Consider the following 26,495-nt stretch of genomic DNA (forward strand, 5'->3'; position numbering starts at 1 on the left):
TTCTGCACTGTTTGGCAGAGAGCATGTTGCATGCATTATATGAAAGCTATGGCCTGACCATAACTGTGGACCAAAATGTTCACTAGCGACATACACTTCAATTGAATTTCAATTCAATTTCATTTGTATAGCATCAATTCATAACATAAACATGCATTCAGTTTTAATTACACAGTTCCCTCCCCACTGTGCACTATATAAATGTTCACCTGTGTTACCAAGACTAATATTTGCTATTAGTGAAAAAACAACTAAGCAAACCATAGTTTAGTAGGGTTAATGTCACTCTACACTGTATGGCAACTATTGATCATTATCAGCGTGGCTTTGTGATTTGATGCCAACCATTTTCCTCTAACACGCTGTCACATTTCCAGTAGTGCTACAAACAGGAACAGAGATGAACAAAAGAAGGGAGGGAGGAAGGAAGCAAGGAAGGAAGGAAGGAAGGAAGGAAGGAAGGAAGGCTGTACAGTAATACCATTGTACAACTACAGTGCATTCAGACCCCCTTCACTTTTTTCACTTTGATTATGTTGCAGCCTGATGCTGCTTTTAAATGTTTTTTCTCTCATTGATCTACACTGAGTACCCTATAATGACAAAGTGAAAACAGAATTGTAGAATTTTTTGTAAATTTATTTAAAAGACAAAAACTGAAATATCATATTGACATAAGTATTCAGACCCTTTACTCAGTACTTAGTTGAAGCACCTTTGGCAGCAATTACAGCTTCATATCTTTTTGGGTATGACACAACAAGCTTTGCACACCTGGATTGGAGGATTTTCAGCCATTTTTCTTTGTAAATCTTCTCAAGCTCGGTCAGGTTGGATGGGGATCATCGGTAGACAGTCATTTTCAGGTTTCTCCAGAGATGTTGGACAGGGTTCAAGTCAGGGCTCTGGCTGGGCCACTCTAGGACATTCATAGAGTTGTCCCTGGTGTATCCTGCAAATTAGTCAAAAATAGGCTGGATCTGTCGGCTGCATTTGTCCACGATGCTTAGCGGCCACATTACAGTTTACTTCCCAGAGTACCCTTCGGTCTAGTTGAATTTCTGGATCAGCCACCATTGCTGGAATTATTAAGCATGTTTAACCCATCTTAATGTTTATATCATGACGTTTTGATAAGTTTTCATGCCTATAATTACCACCATAGATTCGGTTTAGCTGTTAACTGTATCTGAACAACGCCTATAAATGCAAATTTAGTTAGATGAGTTAGATAGGCATTTTGCATGATGTTTCCATAGCAACCATCAGCGCATCAGGTACGTTACAATGTAGCCATGTGTACAATTACTTTAATTGGGATAGTCTGTTGCAATTGAGGTGAGGTGTAACAATTATCTTAATTTCCTGCATCTTCACTAAGACAAAATAAAATAAAATACATAAAACTACAGAATCAAAGTTGTCCATCTTGAGAGCGTTGAAGCTGCTCATCGTTTTGTTTCATGCACAGGTGTTCACTGACACACCTCCGAAACCTACTTCGGCATTTTACGCTGCATCACTTGAATGCGCTTCGGGAAGCCTCGATAATAATGACGTAGGAACCCTCCGCAGCCTACACCGTCCCAATTCACTAAACTTTTAGTTCCAGTAAACTTGATATCGGCACCTACGTCAGACGCCTCCTACGTGGGCACCGTAGGCTGCGACCTAGTAGTCATCTAGCCCTTCGATTGAGACAGACCCTCCTGTCTCTGAGCTCTGCAGGCAGTTCCTTTGACCTCATGGCTTGGTTTTTATTCTGATATGCATTGTCAGCTGTGAGGCCTTCTGTAGAGACCTGTGTGCCTTTCCAAATCATGTCCAATCAATTTAATTTACCATAGCTGGACTCTAATCAAGGTGTAGAAACACCTCAGTAACCACCAAGAGAAATGGGAGGCACCTGAGCTGAATTTCAAGTGTTGTTGCAAAGGGTCTGAATATTTTTATCAATGTGATAATTCAGTTTTTCCTTTTTAATAAATTTGCAAAAATTTCTAAAATTCTGTTTTCACTTTGTCATTATGGGGTACTGAGTGTAGATTAATGACAGAAAAAATGAATTTAAACAATTGTTCATTCATTGATAAAATTAACATTCATCTGAATGCAGCATCTCACAAGCATGACCTGAAAATTTGCAAGAAATTGGTAAAAAAAAAAAAAAAAAAAAAAAAGTCACAAAAAAATTAGAAAGAAAATGATGAAATACTAGCAATAAATAAAATTTAAACAAAAACAAAAAAAACCCCAAATAATATTTCAAATTAGTCTATTTACATGTTTTTATTATAATTCTAAGAAATTATCACAAGATTAAGATTAATTTATCTCACAAAATTAAAAATACAACAATATCATTGAAGAATCGCCATCAGTCATCATAAGCTCGCAGCCAGAAATAGTAGTAAACTATATTCTCCGGTTAAAAAGGTGGATAAGATAAATAATAATCAGTTTACCAACTTCACCTCAGCAATCATTATATGTTAATCTAATCTAAAATAATCAAATCTAATCTTTTTTTTTTTTTTTTATCTCCCATATCACCCCTTATATGTTGTTTCCTCATCAAAACTTTTGAAGCCATGATGATGGAACCAGGAGTTTTTATTCAGTGTCCCCTGTTTTCAAAGATAGAGTGTATCTCTTCATCTGGTGTTTGGGGCTTAGTGAGGTGTGTGTGGTGTGGATGTTGGCAGGGTGGAGGGCGTTGGGGATCAGCTTGATTATGGATGGGCCTGCCTGCTGGATGTGACACTGCAGAGGCTGAGCTATGGCTTATGGTGTGCTAACTGATCTGTGACTTGCTGTGTCGCACCAAGTTTTGATCAGTTCTTTACAGCCATCTACTAATTCAAACACATGGACATACTGTACACACATGTTGCACACTTGGACACAATAAAGAGACTTCCAGGCGTGCATCAGTTTTTATCGTTTCTTTACTCTTTCTTTGCGCTGAAAATACAGAAACACATGCACATCAGCAACTTCGCTGCTAGCTGCAGGCTGTCTGTCTACTGAATGACATGCATTTCCATTCGCTATTAACCTTGCAAGAAACACAAAATATCCATTTCCTTTATATTCCTCAAAACAAACTCACATTCACAATATTCTGCACTTTCACACAACTTCTATTTTCGTAAGCCACAGACGGTTACATTATTTTCTTCTGCGGATTATTAACATTCGTTCAAGCACTACCTCCGACATCACAGTGGTTAATTAACTTGCAAACTCTGATATAAATCTCGTATTTGCATTACAACCAATCCATAACTCGTACACATTCATTATACATCCGTGTCACTATTTTGATACATCTTTTTACCACTTTTGCTCACCTGAAAATACAGAAACACACGCACATCAGCAACTTCACTGCTAGCTGCAGGCTGTCTGTCTACTGAATGACACAGCCGCACACACCTTGCTTAGAGGACCGCTGAGGACACCTGGCTGCCCAGAGTGCCTGTGTGAGTTTTACTCATGGTAACTGTACATTAACCCACTAAAATATTACAGTTGAGATTGCAAACAATCAAAATAACAGACAAAATAATGAACTCAAATAATGAAAAATACTACATGAGAATGGTGATGGGGTGGCGGGGTGGGGGGTGCCCACAACATACTTCACATTTCTGTGTCCCACACACACACACACTCTCTCACACACAGTACCTTGATAGCCTATCCCCAAAACCAATCAGCTGTGTCTAAGGTTAGGTTAGGTATCTGTTACTGATGAGGTGAATGGCCTAGGACCCACAGAGCAGAGCTGAGACAGGCAGGTGGCGAATGATGGTTTATTCCAAAAAAGGGTTGGTACACAGAAGGTCAGTCAAACCAGGCAAAAGTACAAAATCACCAGGCAAAAGGGAAACCAGGAATCAAAATACTAAGTCAAGCATGAGGGAACAAAACACGAGGATATAACGCCAGAAAGCTGGTGACAAACAACGCAGACGATCTGACAGACACATTGGGAGAGGGAGGTATAAATACACAAAGGGAGAGGGGATAACGAGACACAAGTGAAGACAATGAACAATCACACACAGGCAGTCAAGACACTGGGAAAAACACAAACAGGAAGTGAGGGAATCTTAACAAAATAAAACAGGAAATCAAACTTGATGGGACCTGATAGGGAAGGCAACAGGGACAGAGGCACTCGTGTGCATGCAATCGTGTGTAACTCGTTATATGCAAGGCATGCATATGCAAACATAAATGTTTGGCCTGCACTGGCTGTTTGCTTACATTGCTTACTGTGCACACTTGTAGACTGACCCCAGTAGGTCCACTCTGAACTTATACATACCTTTTTCCTCATGTGAGAAACGTGAGATTTGAAAATAGCTACAGTGGAGGTATGTATGGAAAGGAAAGGGTGTTCAGGAAAGGCACCCCAAAACACTGTTCACCATCATAAACCCCCTACTTCGCCCCCCTGCTGACCCCCAACCCCCAGATGCTGCCGACCTCTGCTCCAGGTTCCTGGACTTCTTTCAGGCCAAAGTGGAGTCCATCCACCACCAGCTACTTGGGCCTGCCCCTCACCCACCCCAGCCTCAGGCTGCTCCTCCCCCCAAAACGTGCCCAGTGCTGCCTCTCCTCCTTCACCCCTGTTGATGCTCCCCTCATCACCAAACTGGTCACCAAGTCTGAGGCCTCTACCTGCTCCCTGGATCCCTTGCCTGCCTGCCTGCCCACAATATGCCCCTTCATGGAAGACATCATCAATCTTTCCTTCACTTCCGGATCTGTACCCACCTCTCTCAAAACCTCCTCTGTCACTCCCATCCTCAAAAAGCCTGGTCTGGACTCTGACAATTTGAACAGCTATCGGCCAATCTCCAACCTTCCTTTCCTCAGCAAAATCCTGGAAAGAGCAGTTGCTGCCTCACTCCACAAGCACATGTCCAACCATGAGCTTTTTGAAACCCTCCAATCCGCCTACAGAACCCATCACAGCACTGAAACCGCCCTCATAAAAATCACCAATGACCTCCTCATTGCTGCTGACTCTGGCCATATCAGCCTGCTCATCCTTCTCGACCTCTCCTCCTGTCTCTCATTCCATCCTCCTCAACCGCCTCTCCGACCTCATTGGCCTTACTGGTACTGCCCTCTCCTGGCTTCAATCATATCTCACCAACAGGACACAGTTTGTCACCATTAATCATTCCAGCCTTGGTGTCATTCTGGACTCCACCCTTTCCTTCCACTCACATGTCAAATCCGTCACCAAATCTGCCTTTTTCCACCTCAAGAACATCTCCAGCCTACGGTCATCACTCACTGATACTGTTGCTGAGACCCTCATCCACGCCTTCACCACCACCCGTCTGGACTACTGCAACGGAGTCCTGTTCGGGGCAACCAGTAAGACCCTGGACAGGCTCCAGTACGTCCAGAACTCAGCTGCCAGGGTTCTCACCCACACTAAGTCCTGGCAGCACATCACCCCCACTCTCATCCACCTCCACTGGCTCCCGGTGAAATTCCACATCACCTACAAAGTCCCTCCACTCCCTGGCCTCCCGGTACCTATCTGACCTCCTTCATCATCACACTCCATCCCGGAGCCTTTGGTCCACTAGCATGGGTCTGCTCGTGGTCCCTTGCACCAGCCGATGCACCTCTGGGGACAGAGCCTTCAGTGTTGCTGCCCCCACCCTCTGGAACTCCCTCCCCTCCGAGATACGTCACGCCCCTGCCCTCAACTCTTTCAAATCATCTCTCAAAAAACATCTGTTCACTCTGGCCTTTGGTCCCTGTTAGCTAGGCTAGTTTCTCTTATGGCTCTTCTTGTGATGTTTGTTCTTTCTGTCTGTTGTTTTCGTCTGATCTGTTCTTTGTTTTGTAAAGCGTCCTTGGGTGTTTTGAAAGGTGCTATATAAATCTAAGTTATTCTTCTTCTTCTTCTTCTTCTTCTTATTATTATTATTGTTGTTGTTGTTGTTGTTGTTGGTAGTCACTCTTTAACAGCAATATTTATTTTAATACCTCTACTTAAAACATGTGGCATTGTAATAGATGTTTCGTGTTGCAAATTTTGATTGCACAATTTGCTACACAAGAGTGGGAGGAACATCCCTTCCATTGTCCTTCTGTATTTTTGCATAAGGGTCATTCCATGTCATTTCACCAAATTTTCATGACATCCCACGCACTCGGGTCTCAAAAAATTTTGAAAAATCCACCAGTTGTTCCTTATGTATCCAGTAGGCACACTGTAAAATTTTAGTTTGCTCGGATGGATACTTTTTGAGATACTGCCAATTTAGTGAGGGGAGTATGTGTCGATTTTGGTGCGATTTTTGCACATCCTTATTTTTCCTCCATTTTCAGGTGTCAATATCTCAGGAACTACATCACATAGGAAACTGAAATTTGGTACAATACACCTCGACCTACTCTCTCAGAATATACAAAAACATCTGTCATACATCATAACTGGTAGGCATGCCAGCCCCTCAAAAATGAAAAAAAAAATTACACAGGTTTTGTGGTCGACCATGTTTGGGCCTTCAGAAAACAACTTTGTATTTGTTCCAGCTTCTTGATTTTTTCAGAGCTTTGAGATACATACAATGACTGTTCAAAGCAGTAATGGTTAGTCAGATATATGCATTGGTATCTGGATGGCAGCTTCTCCAAATCCAAAAAAAGGTTTTTGTGTCAGATTTTCATTGACCCATAACTGCACGTGGGAATGTAAAAATCTGATCTCTGTTTTAATTTAAAGTTCAAAGCTTTAAATTTTTCTTTATGCAAGTTCTTCATTTTTATTTTTGATCCCAAATATGGGGCTATTTCACCTCTCGCGAATATTGAAATTCCTCAAAATTAGACCACTGTAGCTTGCTTTTGTGTCTTATACTTATTTATTGTTTATTTGTTCATTATTAACCTAAAATATAATGGCCATTGGATCAGAAATGCAATGTCAAAACATCAACATTTTCATGAGCTTTTCACCAAATCTCTTCAGCTGCACATTCATACAGTTCAGGTTTTCACTTCCAAATGGCTTTTTCCATAGTAAAGTACCCCCTCCTTCTTGGATAAATAAGGAACAACTGGTGAATTTTTCAGAATTTTTTGAGACCCAAGTGCGGGGTCCATTTGTTGAAATGACATGGAAGGACCCATAAGCATTTGTTGCTTAGATCATAAGACCAAAGACTAAATGCACAGGTGCCTTGGCCTTTCAGGACCTTTTTATGCCTGAATTAATTAACAGTCAAGATAGACCAGTAAGCTGAAATGGGGTGTACTAATGGACCTTGTGCAGTAATTTGCATATAAGCAATAGGCAGGCAGAGGTAAAATAAAAGATTAAATAAAGTTAACTTTATTTAACTCGTTAAGGACTTGAATTTCAAAATTTGGGACTTTTGGGACTCTTGACTTGGATTTATTGGTCTTGACTTATGACTTGAGGTGGGACTGACCTGTCTTGACTTGAGACTTGAGTGCCAGGACTTGTAACTTGCAAAGTAATGACTTGGTCCCACTTCTGATTTAAGTGTAAGCCTTACGCATTACAGTGCCTTTTACTTTGGCGCTAGTATGGTTGTATTCAATTTCACAAAATAATTCCTGGTATCAGATAGGTTTCTGTTCACTCTGTGATGGGTTGTGTACACTTTGATTTAGCCTTCATATTCAACTCTCTAACTGCAGGGGGTCCAGTCTTGAGGCAGGACATATTTAAAAAGCATGGTTGTAAGACTGAAAATAAGATTTCATTTTATGACAGGTTGCAAGGTGCGAGGTTTTCATCCTCTCCTTGTATTAACCCTTTCCCGCCCTTTCCCTTCCCTATGGAGAAAAGCACATTTGATCAGCAGTTACAAGTTCATAGCCTAAATCACAGCAGCCGCTGAGTCTAGACATCAAAGACGAGCTCATTAGCTAAACACAGCTTGGGCACCACCATCTTAATGATAGAATTCATTAGAAATCCAAAATGTTAAGATGACATACCGTAGGTGTGGTGCTCAAAAATTTCTTTTCATACTCTTGAACTGATCTTTTACATCATAAAAAAAACATGTGACACCCCTGCTTCCAAAATAATTCACAGCACAGAGTTAAAGCTGTACTTTGGCATATAAAATGATAAAACTGCATATCACAGTGGATATTTTAAGGATATTAACTGATGGATGTTGGGGCCCTTTTTCTTTTAAATTTATGTCCATATAACTCTTTGGAAATGAACTCTTCATATGGTTCTACATGTGCTTTTGAAGAGATTCAAAAACACTGATATTAAGTGTTGATGAGTAAAAGTGAAATTTATCAGTTTACAAGGCTTGCAAACCCTTTTGACTTCATTGGACACATTTTATAGTGGAACTAATGGAACAGTTCAATACTTTGTGTGTGAAGGGCTTCATTTGAAAATTGCCCCTCAAATTCATCATTCAGTATAGGGCTGCACAAAAAACAAACAAACAAACAAACAAAGAAAAAAAAAAACAGTGGCTTATCAACTGTAACTTGATCTGCCACTCTAGACATTGCTGATTATGTTCTACCTCATCCGTATTAGATTCTGACAATTTTAATTTTACACTGAAGTGATTTTGATGAGTGGAGCATTTCAATTTCACGTTGAACCAAGTTCAACTGAAAGCATCACAGAACCAATGTGATGTTTTCAACTCTGCTGCAGCATGCTTGTATGATCAGCCTTCAAAGCCATAGAAAACAAGTGGAATCACCACCTAAGGGAGGACAGTGTCTCTTGGCCCATTGTTGACATCATCCAGTTCCTTACATGGTGCATCTCTGAGAATGACCTCTCAGATGCAGTTCCCACCTGTGTGTTCATGTTGGCTCTGACGTTGTGTTAGCACCCGATTCTTTTGTTGAAAGCCCAAGAACTGACCGGAGTCAATCTTCAATTTTCTGATGAAATATTTATTATGGTCACATATAAAGTAAGGCACAGTGTGACAGAGCTCTCGCAGGATCTCTGTCAGAAAAAATGCCCCCGATATTAGGAAATGATGCACATTTATCCTCTTGGGCTGGGCCTGCCCCGTACAGAGGTTGGACTTACATGCAACCAAGAATAATTGGCCAGTTACCCAGACATGGACAGGCCAACCACTGTCCATGCCTTGTTTCTAGAATGTGTGATGCTGTGTGTGTGAATGTTGACTGGGCATGTATCTAATGCAACAGACCTAACTAACAAGACAGAGAAAGTACATCTGGCTCCTGCTTTATTTGTCTTCTGCTAGCGGTCAAGCTGTCCTGAACTATATAATACATTGGATAATACAAGAAACATTGAACTCTGAGATACATTGGATAATACCAGAGGCATCGAACTATAAGGCCAATTGTAACAGTTGCATGTTCAAATGATGTATTATAGTGCTGAACTTAGTTTCTTCAGCGTCATCTCCATCGACTGGGTGGAAAACCTGGATTGACACTCACCCCATAGTGTGTCTAAAATTGGAAAGCACAGCTGTTGGGCCTGCATCTGTGTCATGCTCTCTGCAGAGCTTGTCTGGTATTCTCTTTGTGACAACAGAGCAATCAAAAGCAGCAGCTGTTTTTCCACAGGTTGCTTGTGTATGTATTTTTGTTCATCTTCATCAACAGGAACATCAAATGACAATATTTTAGTTTCCTTCCCTATTTCCTCTCATTTTTTGCTAATTTTCATACTCTCTGTGACACATGAGACCAAGGAGGGTATTGTGTCAGGCTCAGTATATGGTGAAACATAACCAGACACTTCCCAGAAGCATCCTGCAGAGACTTGATGCTTGAATGAACCTGTGGTGCAGCGGCACTGAGAGTTCAAAAAGGGTGGAGAGCAGCGCTGTAGTTGTCCTTGTGATATCATGGTTGAACATCAATGCCCCATTACTCCCCTCTCATTTCAGAGTTTGGGTGACTGTGCAAGAAGTCACTTCTAAAAATCGAACCATCCGTCCTGTATCCATAAGAATATCATATGATATAATCAGTAATAAGAGATTCTCTCCACTCAAAAATGAATCAGGGGAGTTGGAGTATCTCTGGGGGGGGCTTGAAAATTTGCATATTCTTAGTGAAGACCAGGGAGTAGACGTGGTTGCGAGCCATTTTAAGTTTTGCAGAATCAACATGTAAAGCAATTATTTAATAACCACAGAATTTTTCCAAGGATTTTTAAAATACATCTGGAGGGGGTCCTTAAATTCATGACTGACTGGATCCCTGTTTGCCAGACTGACATATTGGTTTATAATTGTACAGCTTTTTAATAAGGGGTCAGATCTGAGGTGAACTAAGCCACAATGGGATTTTCTGATTTAGATCATTTTGTCCTGTATTATTTCATCGGGTTCATACACTGAAACTAATGGCCATTTTGTGCTCCTCCCCCATTTCCAACCTTCCATTTTCCCCGTTGCATCTCTTTCTCCTTCTCATTAATCACCTCATCTACTGCACCTCTCCACCCTTCCATTCCTGCTACCTTCTTTTTTCTTCCTCTCTTTCTCCCTCCCTCATTCCCATCCATCCCTCTCTGCTTCATTCCCACTTCATTTCACCTGTCATGCTTTCCTCTCCTACCTCCTCTCCTCTTTTTTCTCTGGCTTTTTCTTTACCTCTGCAACCCCCCTCCCTCCACCCCACCCCACCCAACACCCCATCCACCCCTCCCCTCCTGCCCTCACCTTCTCTCTCTCAGGTGAGAAGTGCCGGAGCTTCATCGATCTGGCCCCTGCATCAGAGAGAGGTGAGTAATGACTGTCATTAGGCATCATTCGCCACTCCCTGCCGCTCCTCCACCTGCTCGCCCTGCCAAGAGAAAACCATGCAGAAAAAAAAGAACCTCCCTGCAAATAATCTACTACGGATCTCTATCCATTTCAAGTCTCTTTTTTTGGATTCTCTTGGTCCAGTTCTCAGGCCTCACAGTGCCTACGGGGAGGAAGAGTCAGTAGAAGGAAAGTGGCTGGGTATTAATGGCTTGAACAAGCTCAGTCTTGTTTAGGTGTGTAGGACTTGATTAATGCAGGCACATGTGGTATGAAAACCTGCTATAGAAAACAAAATGAAGGCAACAGATTGCCATGAGGCAAGTATAGTGTGGCTTAATTTAGGGGTTTTCATTCATTGAGCAGCGGAGCCCCATTTGAAACCATTTTGCCTTGGGAACTCCTGATTATTCAATTCAATTCAATTTTATTTATTTGTATAGCCCAGAATCACAAATACAAATTTGTCTCAAAGGGCTTTACAGAAAAATACAACATCCTCTGTCCTTAGACCCTCACATCGGATGAGGAACAACTCCCTAAAAAACCCCTTTAACAGGGAGAAAAACAGGAAGAAACCTCAGGGGAGCAACAGAGGAGGGATCCCTCCCCAGGACGGACAGACGTGCAATAGATGTAAACACAGAGAAGAAAGGACATCTTTGTATTTGTATTTTAGTATTTTTTTTTTCACCATTTAGTGCATACATACAACTAATAACGACAACAACAACAACAAACCTACATACAGTAGCAATAACAACAAAGAACAAAAACACGAAACAAACAGGTGAGCAGAGAACAGGTAAAACAAAACACAACAAAAACAAAATAAACAAACAAACAAAAAAAAACAAGTAGCATGATTCGTTTGGGTTTAAATTTCAGGAGGGTTACAAGATGGGTTTTGTTTGGTGTTACTGGTTCCTCCTGTCAGTATGCCCACAAGCACATACATTTAAAATCCCTTTTTTTCCCCCTCCCTCCTCCTCCTGCCCTCCTCCTCGGTCCTCGGCTACATGCCTGTGTGGCATCAGCTCACCGGTAACAGAACTGAGCTGAGACTTGTTGAGTATACAGTACAGGCCAAAAGTTTGGACACACATTCTCATTCAATGCGTTTTCATTATTTTCAAACAAAAAAAAAGGTGAAATAACTGAAAACATGTTTTATATTCTAGTTTCTTCAAAATAGCCACCCTTTGCTCTGATTACTGCTTTGCACACTCTTGGCATTCTCTCGATGAGCTTCAAGAGGTAGTCACCTGAAATGGTTTTCCAACACTCTTGAAGGAGTTCCCAGAGGTGTTTAGCACTTGTTGGCCCCTTTGCCTTCACTCTGCGGTCCAGCTCACCCCAAACCATCTCGATCGGGTTCAGGTCCAGTGACTGTGGAGGCCAGGTCATCTGCCACAGCACTCCATCACTCTCCTTCTTGGTCAAATAGCCCTTAAACAGCCTGGAGATGTTGAAAAGTAAATTATCGTCCAACTAAACGCAAACCGGATGGGATGGCATGTCGCTGCAGGATGCTGTGGTAGCCATGCTGGTTCAGTGTGCCTTCAATTTTGAATAAATCGCCAACAGTGTCACCAGCAAAACACCCCCACACCATCACACCTCCTCCTCCATGCTTCACAGTGGGAACCAGGCATGTGGAATCCATCCGTTCACCTTTTCTGCGTCTCACAAAGACACGGCGGTTGGAACCAAAGATCTCAAATTTGGACTCATCAGACCAAAGCACAGATTTCCACTGGTCTAATGTCCATTCCTTGTGTTTCTTGGCCCAAACAAATCTCTTCTGCTTGTTGCCTCTCCTTAGCAGTGGTTTCCTAGCAGCTATTTGACCATGAAGGCCTCTTAACAGTTGTTCTAGAGATGGGTCTGCTGCTAGAACTCTGTGTGGCATTTATCTGGTCTCTGATCTGAGCTGCTGTTAACTTGCGATTTCTGAGGCTGGTGACTCGGATGAACTTGTCCTCAGAAGCAGAGGTGACTCTTGGTCTTCCTTTCCTGGGTCGGTCCTCATGTGTGCCAGTTTCGTTGTAGCGCTTGATGGTTTTTGCGACTCCACTTGGGGACACATTTAAAGTTTTTGCAATTTTCCGGACTGACTGACCTTCATTTCTTAAAGTAATGATGGCCACTCGTTTTTCTTTAGTTAGCTGATTGGTTCTTGCCATAATATGAATTTTAACAGTTGTCCAATAGGGCTGTCGGCTGTGTAGTAACCTGACTTCTGCACAACACAACTGATGGTCCCAACCCCATTGATAAAGCAAGAAATTGCACTAATTAACCCTGATAAGGCACACCTGTGAAGTGAAAACCATTTCAGGTGACTACCTCTTGAAGCTCATCGAGAGAATGCCAACAGTGTGCAAAGCAGTAATCAGAGCAAAGGGTGGCTATTTTGAAGAAACTAGAATATAAAACATGTTTTCAGTTATTTCACCTTTTTTTGTTAAGTACATAACTCCACATGTGTTCATTCATAGTTTTGATTCCTTCAGTGAGAATCTACAATGTAAATAGTCATGAAAATAAAGAAAACGTATTGAATGAGAAGGTGTGTCCAAACTTTTGGCCTGTACTGTATGTTATTGAATAGTTCGGTTTGGTGTTTTTGTAAGGCTGACTGTTTTTCAATTGATATGTGTTGTGTTAATAGATCGAGCCATTTGACCTTTTTTCTGCTTTTCCAGTTTAGTAGTATTGTTTTCTTGGCGATAGTTAGGGCTACAAGCAGGGGTGTTATGATTTGTTTTGACTGTGTTAAGTGAATCTAGATTGCCGAGTATGCATATGGAGGGAGATAGTGGGATGTTGCAGCCAATGAATTGGGACAGTGTGGTGGTTACTTCTTTCCAGAAATGTTGAATTGGTGGACAGAGCCAGAGTGCATGGAGATAGTCATCTGTTGTATTGAGTGTGCAATGAGTGCATATGTCTGAACCAGGTAATCCCATTAAATGCATTTTGTGCTGTGTAATGTGTGTTCTGTGGATAACCGTGTATTGTATTAGTGTAATGTTGGTGTTCCTGGACATACTGAAGATGTTATTGCAGATGTTATTCCAGAATTGGTTATCGGTGTTGATGTTGAGATCTTTTTCCCATTTGTTCATTGGAATATGATGTGTATCAGGATATAAATCTAAACAGTTTTGAGAGTGGTTTGTTTGATTTTGAGATTTTGTTGATGCTGTCCAATAGTGGCAGTTGTTCTAGATGTGTCTTAATTGTATTTTTTAATTGGATATATTGTAAAAATTGTTGTTTTTCAATGCTATATATGTCAATGAGTTGTTGGAATGATAATAGGGTATTACGGTCAAAGATGTGGTGTAGGTGTGTGATTCCTTTTTCTTTCCATTTGGTGTTTATTAGAGGTGATTTGTTTGCAGTGAGGTCTGGGTTGTTCCATATGGGTGTTTGGGTGGTGGGTAAAAATGTGGTGTTTTTTATTTTATTGATTTTCCACCAAGCTGTCAGAGTTGTGGCGATTGCAATGTTTTTGAAGCAGTTGTGGTGTTTGATTATGTCATTGACAAATGGTAGGTCTGTAATTGATATGTCTTGGCATTCTGTTTGTTCTATGTCGATCCATGGGTGGTGTTGATGGGTTGCGTGGATCCATTTAATGAGGTGTTGTAACTGATTTGCTAAGTAGTAGTGATGGAAATTTGGTGCTTCTAAACCTCCTTGATGTTTGGATTGTTGCAGTGAGGTAAGTTTTATTCTGGGTTTTTTATTGTTCCAATAAAATGTTGTTATTAGTGAGTCCAGTGTGTTAAACCATTTTGCTGTAGGTTTGATAGGGATCATTGTAAATAAGTAGTTGATTTTTGGTAATATCATCATCTTGATTGTGGCTATGCGTCCTATAATTGAGAGTGGTAGTGTCATCCATCGGTTTAAGTTGTCTTGTATTGTTTTTAGAAGCGGAGTGAAGTTCAGGTGGAACAACTCTGACAGCTTGGTGGAAAATTTTATGCCTAAATATGTGAGATTGCCAGTAGAGGGTGGTAAGTGAGGGATTTGTGATGTTGCATGAGAGCTGTCTCAATTTAGTGCTAGGGTGGTGGATTTGTTCCAGTTAATTGTGTAATCTGAGATCTTGGAGTATGTGTCGATGGTTTTGATAAGTTCTTTTATTGATTTGTTTGAGTTCTGTATAAATAAAAGTATATCATCTGCATACAGGGTGATTTTATGTGTTATGTTATTAGTGCGGATGCCTGTGATGTTGTTGTTTTGATGTATTGCTGCTGCTGATGGTTCAATGAAAAGTGCAAATAGTGAAGGTGAGAGTGGGCATCCTTGTCTTGTGCCTCTGTGCAGTGTGAAGTTTGTTGAGATGTGGTTGTTAGTCATGATTGCTGCTTTTGGTTTGATGTAGAATGTTTTAATCCACGGTATGTCTAAAACCAAATTTTTCCAGAGTTTTTATGAGAAATGTCCAGTTTATCTTGTCAAATGCTTTTTTGGCGTCTAGTGAGAGAATTGTTTTTGAATTATTTTGTTGGGATATATTTATCAGGTTGAAGAGACGGCGTGTGTTATTTGATGAGTGTCTGCCTTTAATTAATCCTGTTTGATCTGGGTTAGCTTTTTAGTGCTGATTATTTAATATCTGTGTTTATTAAAGAAATGGGCCTGTAACTTGAGCTGTGGGTTGGATCTTTGTTTGTTTTGAGTAATAATGAGATAAGTGCAGTATTCATATGGTAGGGGATAGATTTATTTTTCTTGATTTCATCTGCCATTTTGGTGAATAGTGGTGATAATGTTTGCCAGAAGTGTTTGTAAAATTCCGTAGGGAGTCCATCCAGTCCAGGGGCTTTGTTATTTGACATTGTTTTTAGTGCTTTTTCATATTCTATTGATGTTAATGGGGTGTCTTGTATGTCTGCTTGATCTTTTGTTAGTGAGGGTAATGTGATGCCGTCCAGGAATTTTTCTGTTGCTGCTAAATTTTTGTTGTTGTTGTCATTGTGTAATTCACAGTAGTATTGTCTGAAGATGTTGTTTATGGTTTGCGAGTCGTTGGTGATGTTCCCTGTTGAGTCTTTAATTGTTGTGATGAGTGTTTTTTTCCTTATTACGTTTGAGTTGATTTGCTGAGTATTTACCAGATTTGGGTTAGGGTAGATTTGATTTTTGCTTCTGTTTTTTTGTGCATTATGAAACTGATTGATGCATGGTTGGATATGATAATTGGATGGATGGTGGAGTCAGAAATATCTGTCATCATGGAGTTGTATTATAGTATTAAATTGTTTTACTGCCAATCTTGAACATGGACACCATGTTAAAATAATCATTCATCCTTTTTTGTATCGTAACAATTTCTAGTTACTTAAATTATTAACTCTTTGAAGCCCAAGAAAATTTCTGGAAGATTAAAAAAAAGTTAGAAAAAAATTACTCAAAAATTAGGGGAAAATTACAGGGGAATTAACAGAAAATTTGCCCCCAAAAAATTACTGGAAAAACAAACTATATTGATTAAAATGATTATATTATTTAAAGGTCAGATCAGTGATGCTGGATATGTTCATGTCTTTAAAGGCTTGTGAAATCCATTTAAACTATCGCTCATTTTGCTGAGGACTCCCTGAGAGATCTCCAACCAGACTAACTTCTGGCTACACCCAATCAGTGATGTAGCACTAAGTACCAGCAGCTGTATCACAACACCTAGATGGCAGTGCAGCAGATGTTTTCTGCAGGCCTTGAATTGACTTCCTGTATGTGATGTTGCAGGAGTAGGCTTGTTTAGGCAGAACTACTACAAGCCAGTAGGCTGATGATTTCAGGGACACATGGAAAATTGTTAACAGAATAATTATGTTAATCCTGATTAAAATGTACGATTTTAATTACCAGTCTAAAATGATGAGGCAAAAAAGTAATTTTTCTCATGGATAACATCCTGCTAAAGTTGATAATAGCACTTGGACTGAAGACTACTGACAACAACGATGTCAAATTGCGAGACAATTTGATTTAAGATCCTTATTTTTGTGGTTATGTGGTAAGGCCGAACACCTTCACTTGAAGCCTTTTGAAACCAACATTTCACGTAACGAGATACAATATTTCTTGAGGATAAAACTATGACACTATGACCCTGCAATACCTTCTGCCATCAAATCAATCATCACTGCCACAGTGACGTCAGATACAGTTAAGCTCCATCTTTTCTCCAAATGTGACAGGAACTGGAATTACCACAGCTCATCATCATGTTTTGATAACCTCCATGAGACTATGGGCCCTATCTTGTGCCACTTGCTACCCGTTGCCACTACCTGCTACCCGTGAATTGCGCATTTAGCAGCTTCCACTATCCCTAAATGGTATCTTGCGCCCACACTACCCGCTATACATTATGCCGACTCTGTTATTTGCGCCTGGAGGTGTGTCCGTGGGCGTGTTTATGCGCTTTCCCTACAATTGCTATCTTGAGCACACACTTTAGGGAAAGCGGATAGTGGGTGCTCAGGACCACCCGCTGTCCCATTTGGGCTTTTACAAGAGAGCGCCCAGGCGGCTTCAATGCACGCCCCAACAGAGCCACGCCACGCACGCGGTCGGATTGATACCGGGACGCTGTCGGAATGGACTGAGTATATTATTCATACAGACTGATTAGAGGAAAGACTGTTTTAACTTGGACACTTACGCAATACGGCAGTGTGTTTTATTGTTTTATCATAAGCCAGCAGCTGTGCTATATTTTTATTCTTAATATTTTATTTGCCCAATCTACCTTGTCAATAAATTAGTTTACTTGGACACGTTGACGTGCACATGCAGCTCCACCTCCTGAATTAATTCGTCTATAATATAATATATAATGTATATATAAAAAGCCACCTTGCTTTAGCCTCAGTAGAACCCCTGAGAAGATCTACCTCCCTCTCTCCATCACGGCTTTCGGTTTGCGGATTTAGGATAGCGCATCCTGCCCCGGCACCTGGCACACTGATTGGTTTAATTGCCGTAACGCCCAAACCACACATATGCATAATATAGTGGGTAGCGCAGGTGTTTTACGGATAACGTCAGGTGCGCAAGATAGCAACTTTTGCAGGGGAACACCTCTTACACAATGCTAAATCCCCAAATAACGGGTTTAGGGACTCTGGTGCAAGATAGGGGCCTGAGTATGATCCCATAATACCCATAATAATATGAAAGACAGACAGGAGAGCATGTTTAGATGTATCAGAATCCTGAGTAACATTGTAATATCCCAGGAATTTTATCCAGGTTTCCCATACCGGGGATTAAAAGCTTATCCAGGTTTTGACATGGAACACAACATGGTGTTTACCTGCTTCAGCACATAATCATAATATTTGCTCTGATATGCTATTATTGATTTATATGGAAATGAAATTGTATCTCTTTATGCTGCTATTTTCCACTAACCATTATAAAATGTTTATTTATGAGAAGTAGTTTAAATGCTTTTGAACATTTTTAATTAACTTTATTAATCTTCATCTGTGGATCCAGATGTTCTTCAAAATCTCTGGGTAGACATTCAGACTGCATGCACACACACACAGACACACACACACACACACACACACACACACACACACACACACACACACACACACACACACATTTAGGTTTTTATATTTGTTTTTACAGGCATTATTTCCACAAAAAGAGACAAAGGTGGTTGTGGTGGGCACACTGCTGTCACCTGTAATATTCTAATAGTAATTCAGTCATGTCTAGGGCAACCATTTATAAGACTGTGAATTTAGGCTTATGCATCTGCCAATTACAGCCCCCTTAGAGCAAGCCTGATGAACCAATATGTGCAACAAATTGTTTGCCATATAGTCTTTTACTTGGAAAATATGTTGAAATAAATAGTTTATTTATCAGCTTTCAGCCAGTCCTCCCTTGCATGTCTCCAGCTAGTTCAGAATGGGGCTGCTCGTCTTTTAACCGGAGCTCGTAAGAGGGAGTACATAATGCCCATTCTGGCCTCCCTCCACTGGCTGCTCCTGCATTTTAAAGTTCATTTTAAGATTCTTTTATTTGTTTTTAAACCTTTAAACGGTCTCGCCCCACCTTACCTCTCTGAGCTGCTTCAACCCTACACTCCCACGCGGTGCCTCAGGTCAGCTGACCAGCTGCTCCTGGAGGCATCGAGGTCGAAGCAGAAGCTCAGAGGGGACAGAGCCTTTTCAGTTGCTGTCCCCAAATTAGGGAACGACCTGCCTTGGCACATTAGACAAGCCTCTTCACTGTCCATTTTTAAAACTAGTCTTAAAAGCCATTTTTATTCCTTGGCTTTCAACCCAGCATGAGCCTTTGCTCTTGTTTTATTCGTTTTTACTGTTTTTATTTTTATTTGTTTCATGGTTTTTAGTGTTTTTTTTATGTCTTTATGGTTATTTATGTACAGCACTTTGTTTTCAGCTGTGGTTGTTTTTAAAGTGCTCTATAAATAAAGTTGAGCTGAGTTGAGTTGAGGTTGGCCTTTGTGTGGAGCAACCCATAAGGGTTTGATTGACATCCCTGTAATTTGCATATTAAAGGAAAAATAAATAAGGCCACACCTCACAATACTGTAAATTCTGCTGGAAAATAAATTCAGTTGTAGGAAATAGAAAAACCTGCTGAGAAAAAATAAATCATGAATTGATAGAAAACGATCAAATAATGTTGAATAAAATAATTTACACATTTTTAAATGTATTTCCCTAAGTTTCCAAGCATTTCATTTATTTATTCATTTATGTATTTATTTCCAAATGAGTCAGTGAGTCAGGTTTAGTCCCCCATATCATGGAGGGCAGCACTGGACAACATGATGTATTGTGTAAACTAGTGTGGTGACCTTGGTCAAGACACAAGGATACAATATGTTAATCTCCTCTCCTTTGAGGCATATGTGCTCGTCAAGCCTACAGTGTTTTCATACACCAGAATACACCGCTTGTTTGCTACGTGCTCAGGGTTTAATACAGAGCAATGTGTTGGACATGATGATGAGTCAGTTCACACTATCCATGAAACAGACAGAGCAATGCTGGCTTACAATGCATCACAGAGGATTAAATAACTACTGTAGCAGTGGTTTTCAAAGTGGGGTTTGGGGACCCTCAAGGGTCCCTCAAGGGCTTCCAGGGGGTTCCTCAGCAAATAAGGAATATATAATAGGAATATAATAATTTAAATATAATTTAATTTACAAGAAATTGTAACAATGTTTTAATCTCACCATTTGAATGTTCCTGTGCATACCATATTGTATTAGGCCCCTTAGGGCAAAACAGAGTGCAAACTGCAGGGCAAACGGTGGGGAGCTCAGCTCATCTAAATAAAACATGAGATCCCCTCAAAAGAATTTTAGGCAGCCTCTTAAATATGATTTGACAATATGGAGCATTTTTCTTTCATGTAAAACTTGTAGGTGGCTGCCTTTCTTAATTTTTATGTCCTGGCACAATAAAACACATTCCAGGCTACAGTAGAGATTTCTGATTTGACTGCAATACCGGTATAACCCATTGTGTTGCTATACTGTAATCAGAGCAAAGCACCTTCAAAAGAGCCACCATAAAAGAAGAGCAGTTGTGGGTTTGTGCTAACCTGGCTAAGCTCAGATAGACTAATAACCAGTCAGGCTTATGTAACACTCCTGCAAATATTTTACCCCCTTTTGTGATTTTGTGCTGCTCCTCCTCGATGCGGAGGAGCAGCGGCTCTACTCCGAGCTCCTCCCGAGTGACCGAGCTCCTCACCCTATCTCTAAGGGAGCGCCCGGCCACCCTGCGAAGGAAACTCATTTCGGCCACATGTATCCGCAATCTTGTCCTTTTGGTCATTACCCAAAGCTCATGACCATAGGTGAGGGTAGGAACGTAGATCGACTGGTAAATCGAGAGCTTCGCCTTTCGGCTCAGCTCCTTCTTCACCATGACGGATCAGTACACCGACTGCATCACTGCGGAGGCTGCACCGATCCGCCTGTCGATCCCACGCTCCATCCTTCCCTCACTCGTGAACAAGACCCTGAGATACTTAAACTCCTCCACTTGAGGCAGGACTTCTCCACCAACCCGGAGAGGCCATGCCACCTTTTTCCGGTCGAGAACCATGGCCTCGGACTTTGAGGTGCTGATTCTCATCCCTGCCGCTTCACACTCGGCTGCGAACCGCCCCAGTGCCTGCTGAAGGTCCTACTTCGAAGGAGCCAACAGGACAACATCATCCGCAAAAAGCAGTGATGAAATCCTGTGACTCCCAAACAGGACTCCCTCTGGCCCCCGGCTGCGTCTAGAAATTCTGTCCATAAAGACTATGAACAGAACCGGTGATGAAGGGCAGCCCTGCTGGAGTCCAACATGCACGGGGAACAGGTCCGACTTATTGCTGGCAATGTGAACCAAGCTCCTGCTCCGGTTGTACAGGGACTGAACAGCCCTTAGCAAATTGATTTCAAATTGTTTGGAGAGTTTGGATCATGCTGGATCTGGATCTACTGCTGTTCCTTTTAAAAATGGCGCTGCCAGCACAACAAGAAGAGCACCGACCATACGCCATAGAGTCTAAGTAGGTCTGCAGAAAAAAAACGCGCCCCATAGCGTTTTGGCGGAGAGTTGCTTCGTGTTTAACGCAGAGGTATATTGGGCACACACCATCTGCGTGGCAACTGCGTGTGCGTTGTGTCGAGTGTCCGCAGAACCATAATCCGGCCTTAACCTTTAATTTTCTGGTTTTACTCACTTCTGTACATGTCCCCTCTTTTAGTATTTTATTATTCTATCTTGCACTCTTAACCGTTCAGTTACTTTTTATCTACTGTTTGGAGTTTTTATTTACTCATTAAATATTTATTTGTCTCTTTGTTTACCTTTTATTCTTAATATCTTAATCCTGCCTCTGGTGTTTCCTCATTGCAAATTAATGATAGCGTTTCCTGAGCTGCTGTATTTATTCTTTTTTCTTTATTTCATTTGTTTTTATTTATTTATATTTTTTACTGTGTGAAGCACTATGTGTGGCACGTATTTGTATGAAAGGTGCTATATAGTCTGATTGATTCACTGATCGATTCATCACACAACCTCTTTTGCACCAAGGCAACGTCATAAATTTCTTTCTTAAATGACAAGACATGTTTAAGTTCCCAAACTGACACCCAGTCAGTTTTTCAAGTCATAAAGAAGACTGTTTTAAACTTTGCAATCACGGAATTTTTTCCAAGAGAGCTTGAGGGAATGAAGGCGACAGATGAAACATGATGGCATAACCTCTTGCATTAAGCAAAGCATCAGCTCCTGTTCCAGATTCACATTTCATGTTACAGTGCGAGATAGTTAGCTGCACAAGCAGAGGATATACTGGAGGGAGATACGGCTATACTTTATTGGATTATTATTAACATTTTAATTTATAGGCTCTGTGCAATAAAAATTCATTGACATAATTTTCATTGTGTAAATAAGCAAACTGCTTAGAACTACATATGCCTAATTTATTTTTCCCTATAGACACAACTGGGTTACTGTAGGAATATTACAGAAATATTACAGGTGGCACTGTGAATATGTGTGCATGACAAATTTGAAAATCCCTCATACTAGAGCATTTAGAGTTGAAACTGTGATAAATGCTCCCATCATTCAACAGTGATTGATTTGCCAAAATGTCAGTGATTCTCAAACAGGGGTTAAGGGACCACCCCAGGAGGCCTTGAGAAGGTTCCAAGGGTCACCAGGGAAATGAGGAATGAATTAATTTCCCTGTTATTTAATTCACTAGAAATCCTCAAAATAAGAGAATGTATAAACTCACTATTGTAATCTTTGGTTTTACACTCTCTCTATTTCTCTATTTCTCCATGTGCAATGTAGACAGTTCTACAATTAAATGCTAAAACAATAACAACAATAATCTTCTGTGTGAAGGTCCCCATGGGTAAATATGATCAAGTGAAGGTTCTTGACTTAATGTCAAAATTAAGTAAGTAAGTAAGTACACTTTATTAATCCCACAAGGGGAAATTCCAATTTAAATTACATCCCGTCCAGAAAACTGCAAAAATGCATTACATACACAAATAGCCTACATTAAACTTCATCTGACACACTTAAGTATACACACACGCACTCACAAATGAAAATGCACACACGGTAATTAAAGTTGTAATTATATCCATCTGAAATGAGGCACTCTAGACAAGTCATTGCTTCGTCTGATGAGCTCTTGCCTTCCTGTTATCACTGTTCTCCTGGCTCCTGGCCAAGCCACTCAAATCATGTTTTATTCACTGTCTTCAAATTAATGAAAGTGTGGTTCATACAATCCACTGATACATATTCAATAAGACAGAAAATAACAGGGGGAAAAATTATTTTTGTCAATATTTTGCATTTTGAGTTTCCCTTACAGGCATTTTATACCCTTGGAGATTGTTTCCATCGACCTTTTGGAAATTAAACAGGCAGCTAACAGGAAACAAGACAAGCAGCAGGCACAGAGAGAGCAGCTTAGACCAGAGGTTCTCAGTTGGTGGCTTCATGTCCACAAATGGACTGCAGGTCAATTTTGAGTGAGCCATGGCATGTAGGGCCACTGCCCATTGTGCTAGACCTTTGTTTTTTATGTTTGTTTATTCATTCATTCATTTTCCAAACTGCTTATTCGTAAGGGTCGCTTTTTTATGCGTGCAGTGTCAAAGCAAGAAGGTCCTGGGTTTGATTCCCAGCTGGGGTCCTTTCTGTGTGGAGCTTGCATGTTCTCCCCGTGTCTGCATGGGTTTCCGCTGGGAGCTCTGGCTTCCTCCCGCAGTCCAAAGACAGGTAAGACAGGTGAATGGGAGGTGCTAAAATTGCCCTGTGAATGTGTGCATGAAAGTGTTTGTCTGCCCTGTGATGGACCTGCGACCTGTCCAGAGTGTTTCCCTCTTCATGGTCCATGTTTTTTTTTTTTTTTTTTAATATTTCTAGAAAAATGAAGAATTTAATTCAGTGCTCAGAGGATTAATAGGACATGAAATAATTTGGGGTTTGCTGCACTATGGCGTAATGAATAGGGGTTAATGTGGACCCTGAGGCCACACAGGTCGAAAACCACTGGCTTAGACTAATTTGTCAGAATGATTATGGTGTTCTCTTAAAAAGTGGATCCAGATCTTCTCCACTCAGTGTTGGCCATCACTTATATGATGGACAGTAGTGATGTTCGATACCACTGATTTCCTTTCCGATCCGATACTGAGTAAAATTCAGGCCCGTATCGGCGATACCGATCCGATACCGATACTTTGTGCAAATACACCGAATGTGTCAGACAGAGGTGCGCTGAGATGGGAGAGGTGTTGCAGCAGGGGGAGGTGTTGACAGATTCAGCTTGGCGCAGTGACAGTTTCATGCCAAAAGGCTTTACCGAGGTGCGCTCAAAGCTCGCCACCTGAAACCAGGTCTACTTTCAGCACAGGCAGAGTGCAGCACGTGCAGTGGAAGTTTGGCTAATCGGTGCACAGTGAGCACACGTCACCAAAACCTCACAGGCAGGTTTCCAGAATGTCAGGCACATTAACTTGGTTAAAATATTGATTCAGATTCTTATTAAATGATGGAAATGAAATAGTCCAGAAAAGAAACTATTTCCAAAGCAGTATAGTAAAAATTCAAGTACTATTGTCTGTCTGTGTTATTAGCAGTAATATAGCAAAAATTTAATAATTCAGTTCAACTCTACCTCTCTTCCTAACTTTTCCACAATTTTGCTCCCTCCCTCTCTTGTTCCCTCTCGCCATTTCATGTTTCCCTGTGAGAAATCGCTAATTGTAAAACTGAAGGACCACAGACTCTAATTGCTTCTTATGCCTAGGCTGCAGCCAAGGTAGACAGCATTTCTCGGGTGCTACTTTATCGAAGGCTGATCCATTCAGGATTATTTTACTCCATTTTCAATGAAACCCTGCATAGCATTGCATTACTGCCAACAATTGCAGTCATGATACATTTCAGGGAAAGCATTTCGGGATAGTATTTTTTGAATGTATGCATCAACTTCACTGTGTGGATGTGACTTAAATGATGTAAACTCGCCACCAGTGGTGTAAAATGTATTCAAAAATCTACATAAGTGAGATACCTTGTTCAGAAACTACTAAATTAAAGTGAAAGTTACCCAACATGACTTAAGTAAAAATCCTGAACTATCTGGTATTAAGTGTACTCAGAGACTTCCTCCATTCAAAAATGTGCTTTTCTTATGATGATGACCCCTAAAATGACCTTGACTCTTTGCCACTAGAAAGGTGTTTTCACAGTCCTCTACTGAAGATAGAGGTGTGTGTGCACGTGAAGATAGAGGTGTGTGTGCACGTGAAGATAGAGGTGTGTGTGCACGTGAAGATAGAGGTGTGTGTGCACGTGCCTAAAATCTGAGACTCAGACGTACCAGGAGAGCTAGATTTGGTATGTCACAAATCCCACAGCCAATCAAGTGATGTGGCAGTGCTTTGTGTATCATTAACATAACACTGCTCATGCTAATGATACCTGCAGTCTGGTGCTGGACAGCTGGCCATGTTTTGTTTTTCAAAAAAAAAAAAAAAACAACAACAACAACAACAACAACATGACCACCTTGAAATGGCAGCATTACATGAATAATTAGTGTTAATTAGTTAATTAATTAGTGTTACTAAGAGAAATAAGGCACACTGTTCATGACTATCATGGGACAGGACTTCTGCATTCTATGAACACAGAGCTCTGCCCCTAACGTGACTGTTTTTTGTTTGTTTGTTTGTTTGTTTTTTTTGTCATGAAAAGTCAGAAAAAATTATTTCTTGATTATTTTCAGGTAATCTTTTTTACTTTTTTTTTCTTTGCAAATGCTTAGGCCATTTTTTGCTAATTTGCACATTGTCTTTTTGCCCGTGTCTTTGAAAGAAATCAAGAGAATTTGATTGGTTGCAGGGGCTGTATATTAAGGAAGCTAGGCCCCATGGCTTTGTACGTAATGTCTGGCTCCCTATGGTTTTCCAACTGAATAGAAACAGCTGAGTCCACTCCCAGAGTGCTATGTGGTGTAGAGCAGCGGCAGGTTCATGGTGCCTTCACAGACCGTAGCACAACATATGAAGGGTTGATGCAGCTGACAACCGGCTGGGAAACAGCGATCAGCAGCAGCACAGGAGTCCTTGGGTGTTTTGACAGTTTTGGCTGAGCCACATGCAGGGCGTGATAAGTTTAAGCCCCTCCAGTGACAGATGTCCTCTCCTCCTTCACACTGACTCTTTGCTCCCTTGATGACTTTTAAAACATTTTAAATCTATTTATTAGGATAAATAGGAAAAAAAAATAACTAATGTGGTCCTATTGTCTTTTCCCATCCTTGTTGACGCTGGTTGGTCTAATCTGTGTTATACAACGGTAGCTACAGAGAGCAAATACACAGATGTATGTCTTTGTCTCACACCTAAATACATACAAGAAATCTCCACATATTTACACTGTTGAGATCTTGCCTGGACATCACAACATTTCCTGCAGTGGGAATAAGACAGACCAAAACAAATGGAGAAGATCAAATACATAACTGGTGCACAGAATAGCTGCTTCTCAAAGTCACGGCTGCAGCTGAGGAGGGGTGGCTTCTCTCACGTTGCACTACAAAGGCTTGTCTCAGTTG

The 26,495-nt window shown here is 40.8% G+C and overlaps 1 protein-coding gene across 1 annotated transcript in view; it reads left to right on the forward strand.

Annotated features, from left to right (window-relative positions):
• Positions 1 to 26,495, forward strand: part of gsg1l (gsg1-like) — a 101,220-nt gene that overhangs the window by 23,488 nt on the left and 51,237 nt on the right. Inside the window, exon 2 of the mRNA XM_030058977.1 lies at positions 10,730 to 10,777. Coding sequence (XP_029914837.1) covers positions 10,730 to 10,777 — 48 coding nt within the window. The remainder of the gene's footprint in view (positions 1 to 10,729; positions 10,778 to 26,495) is intronic.

The sequence above is a fragment of the Myripristis murdjan genome, chromosome 8 (assembly GCF_902150065.1).
Source record: "Myripristis murdjan chromosome 8, fMyrMur1.1, whole genome shotgun sequence".
In the NCBI taxonomy this organism is placed as follows: domain Eukaryota; kingdom Metazoa; phylum Chordata; class Actinopteri; order Holocentriformes; family Holocentridae; genus Myripristis; species Myripristis murdjan.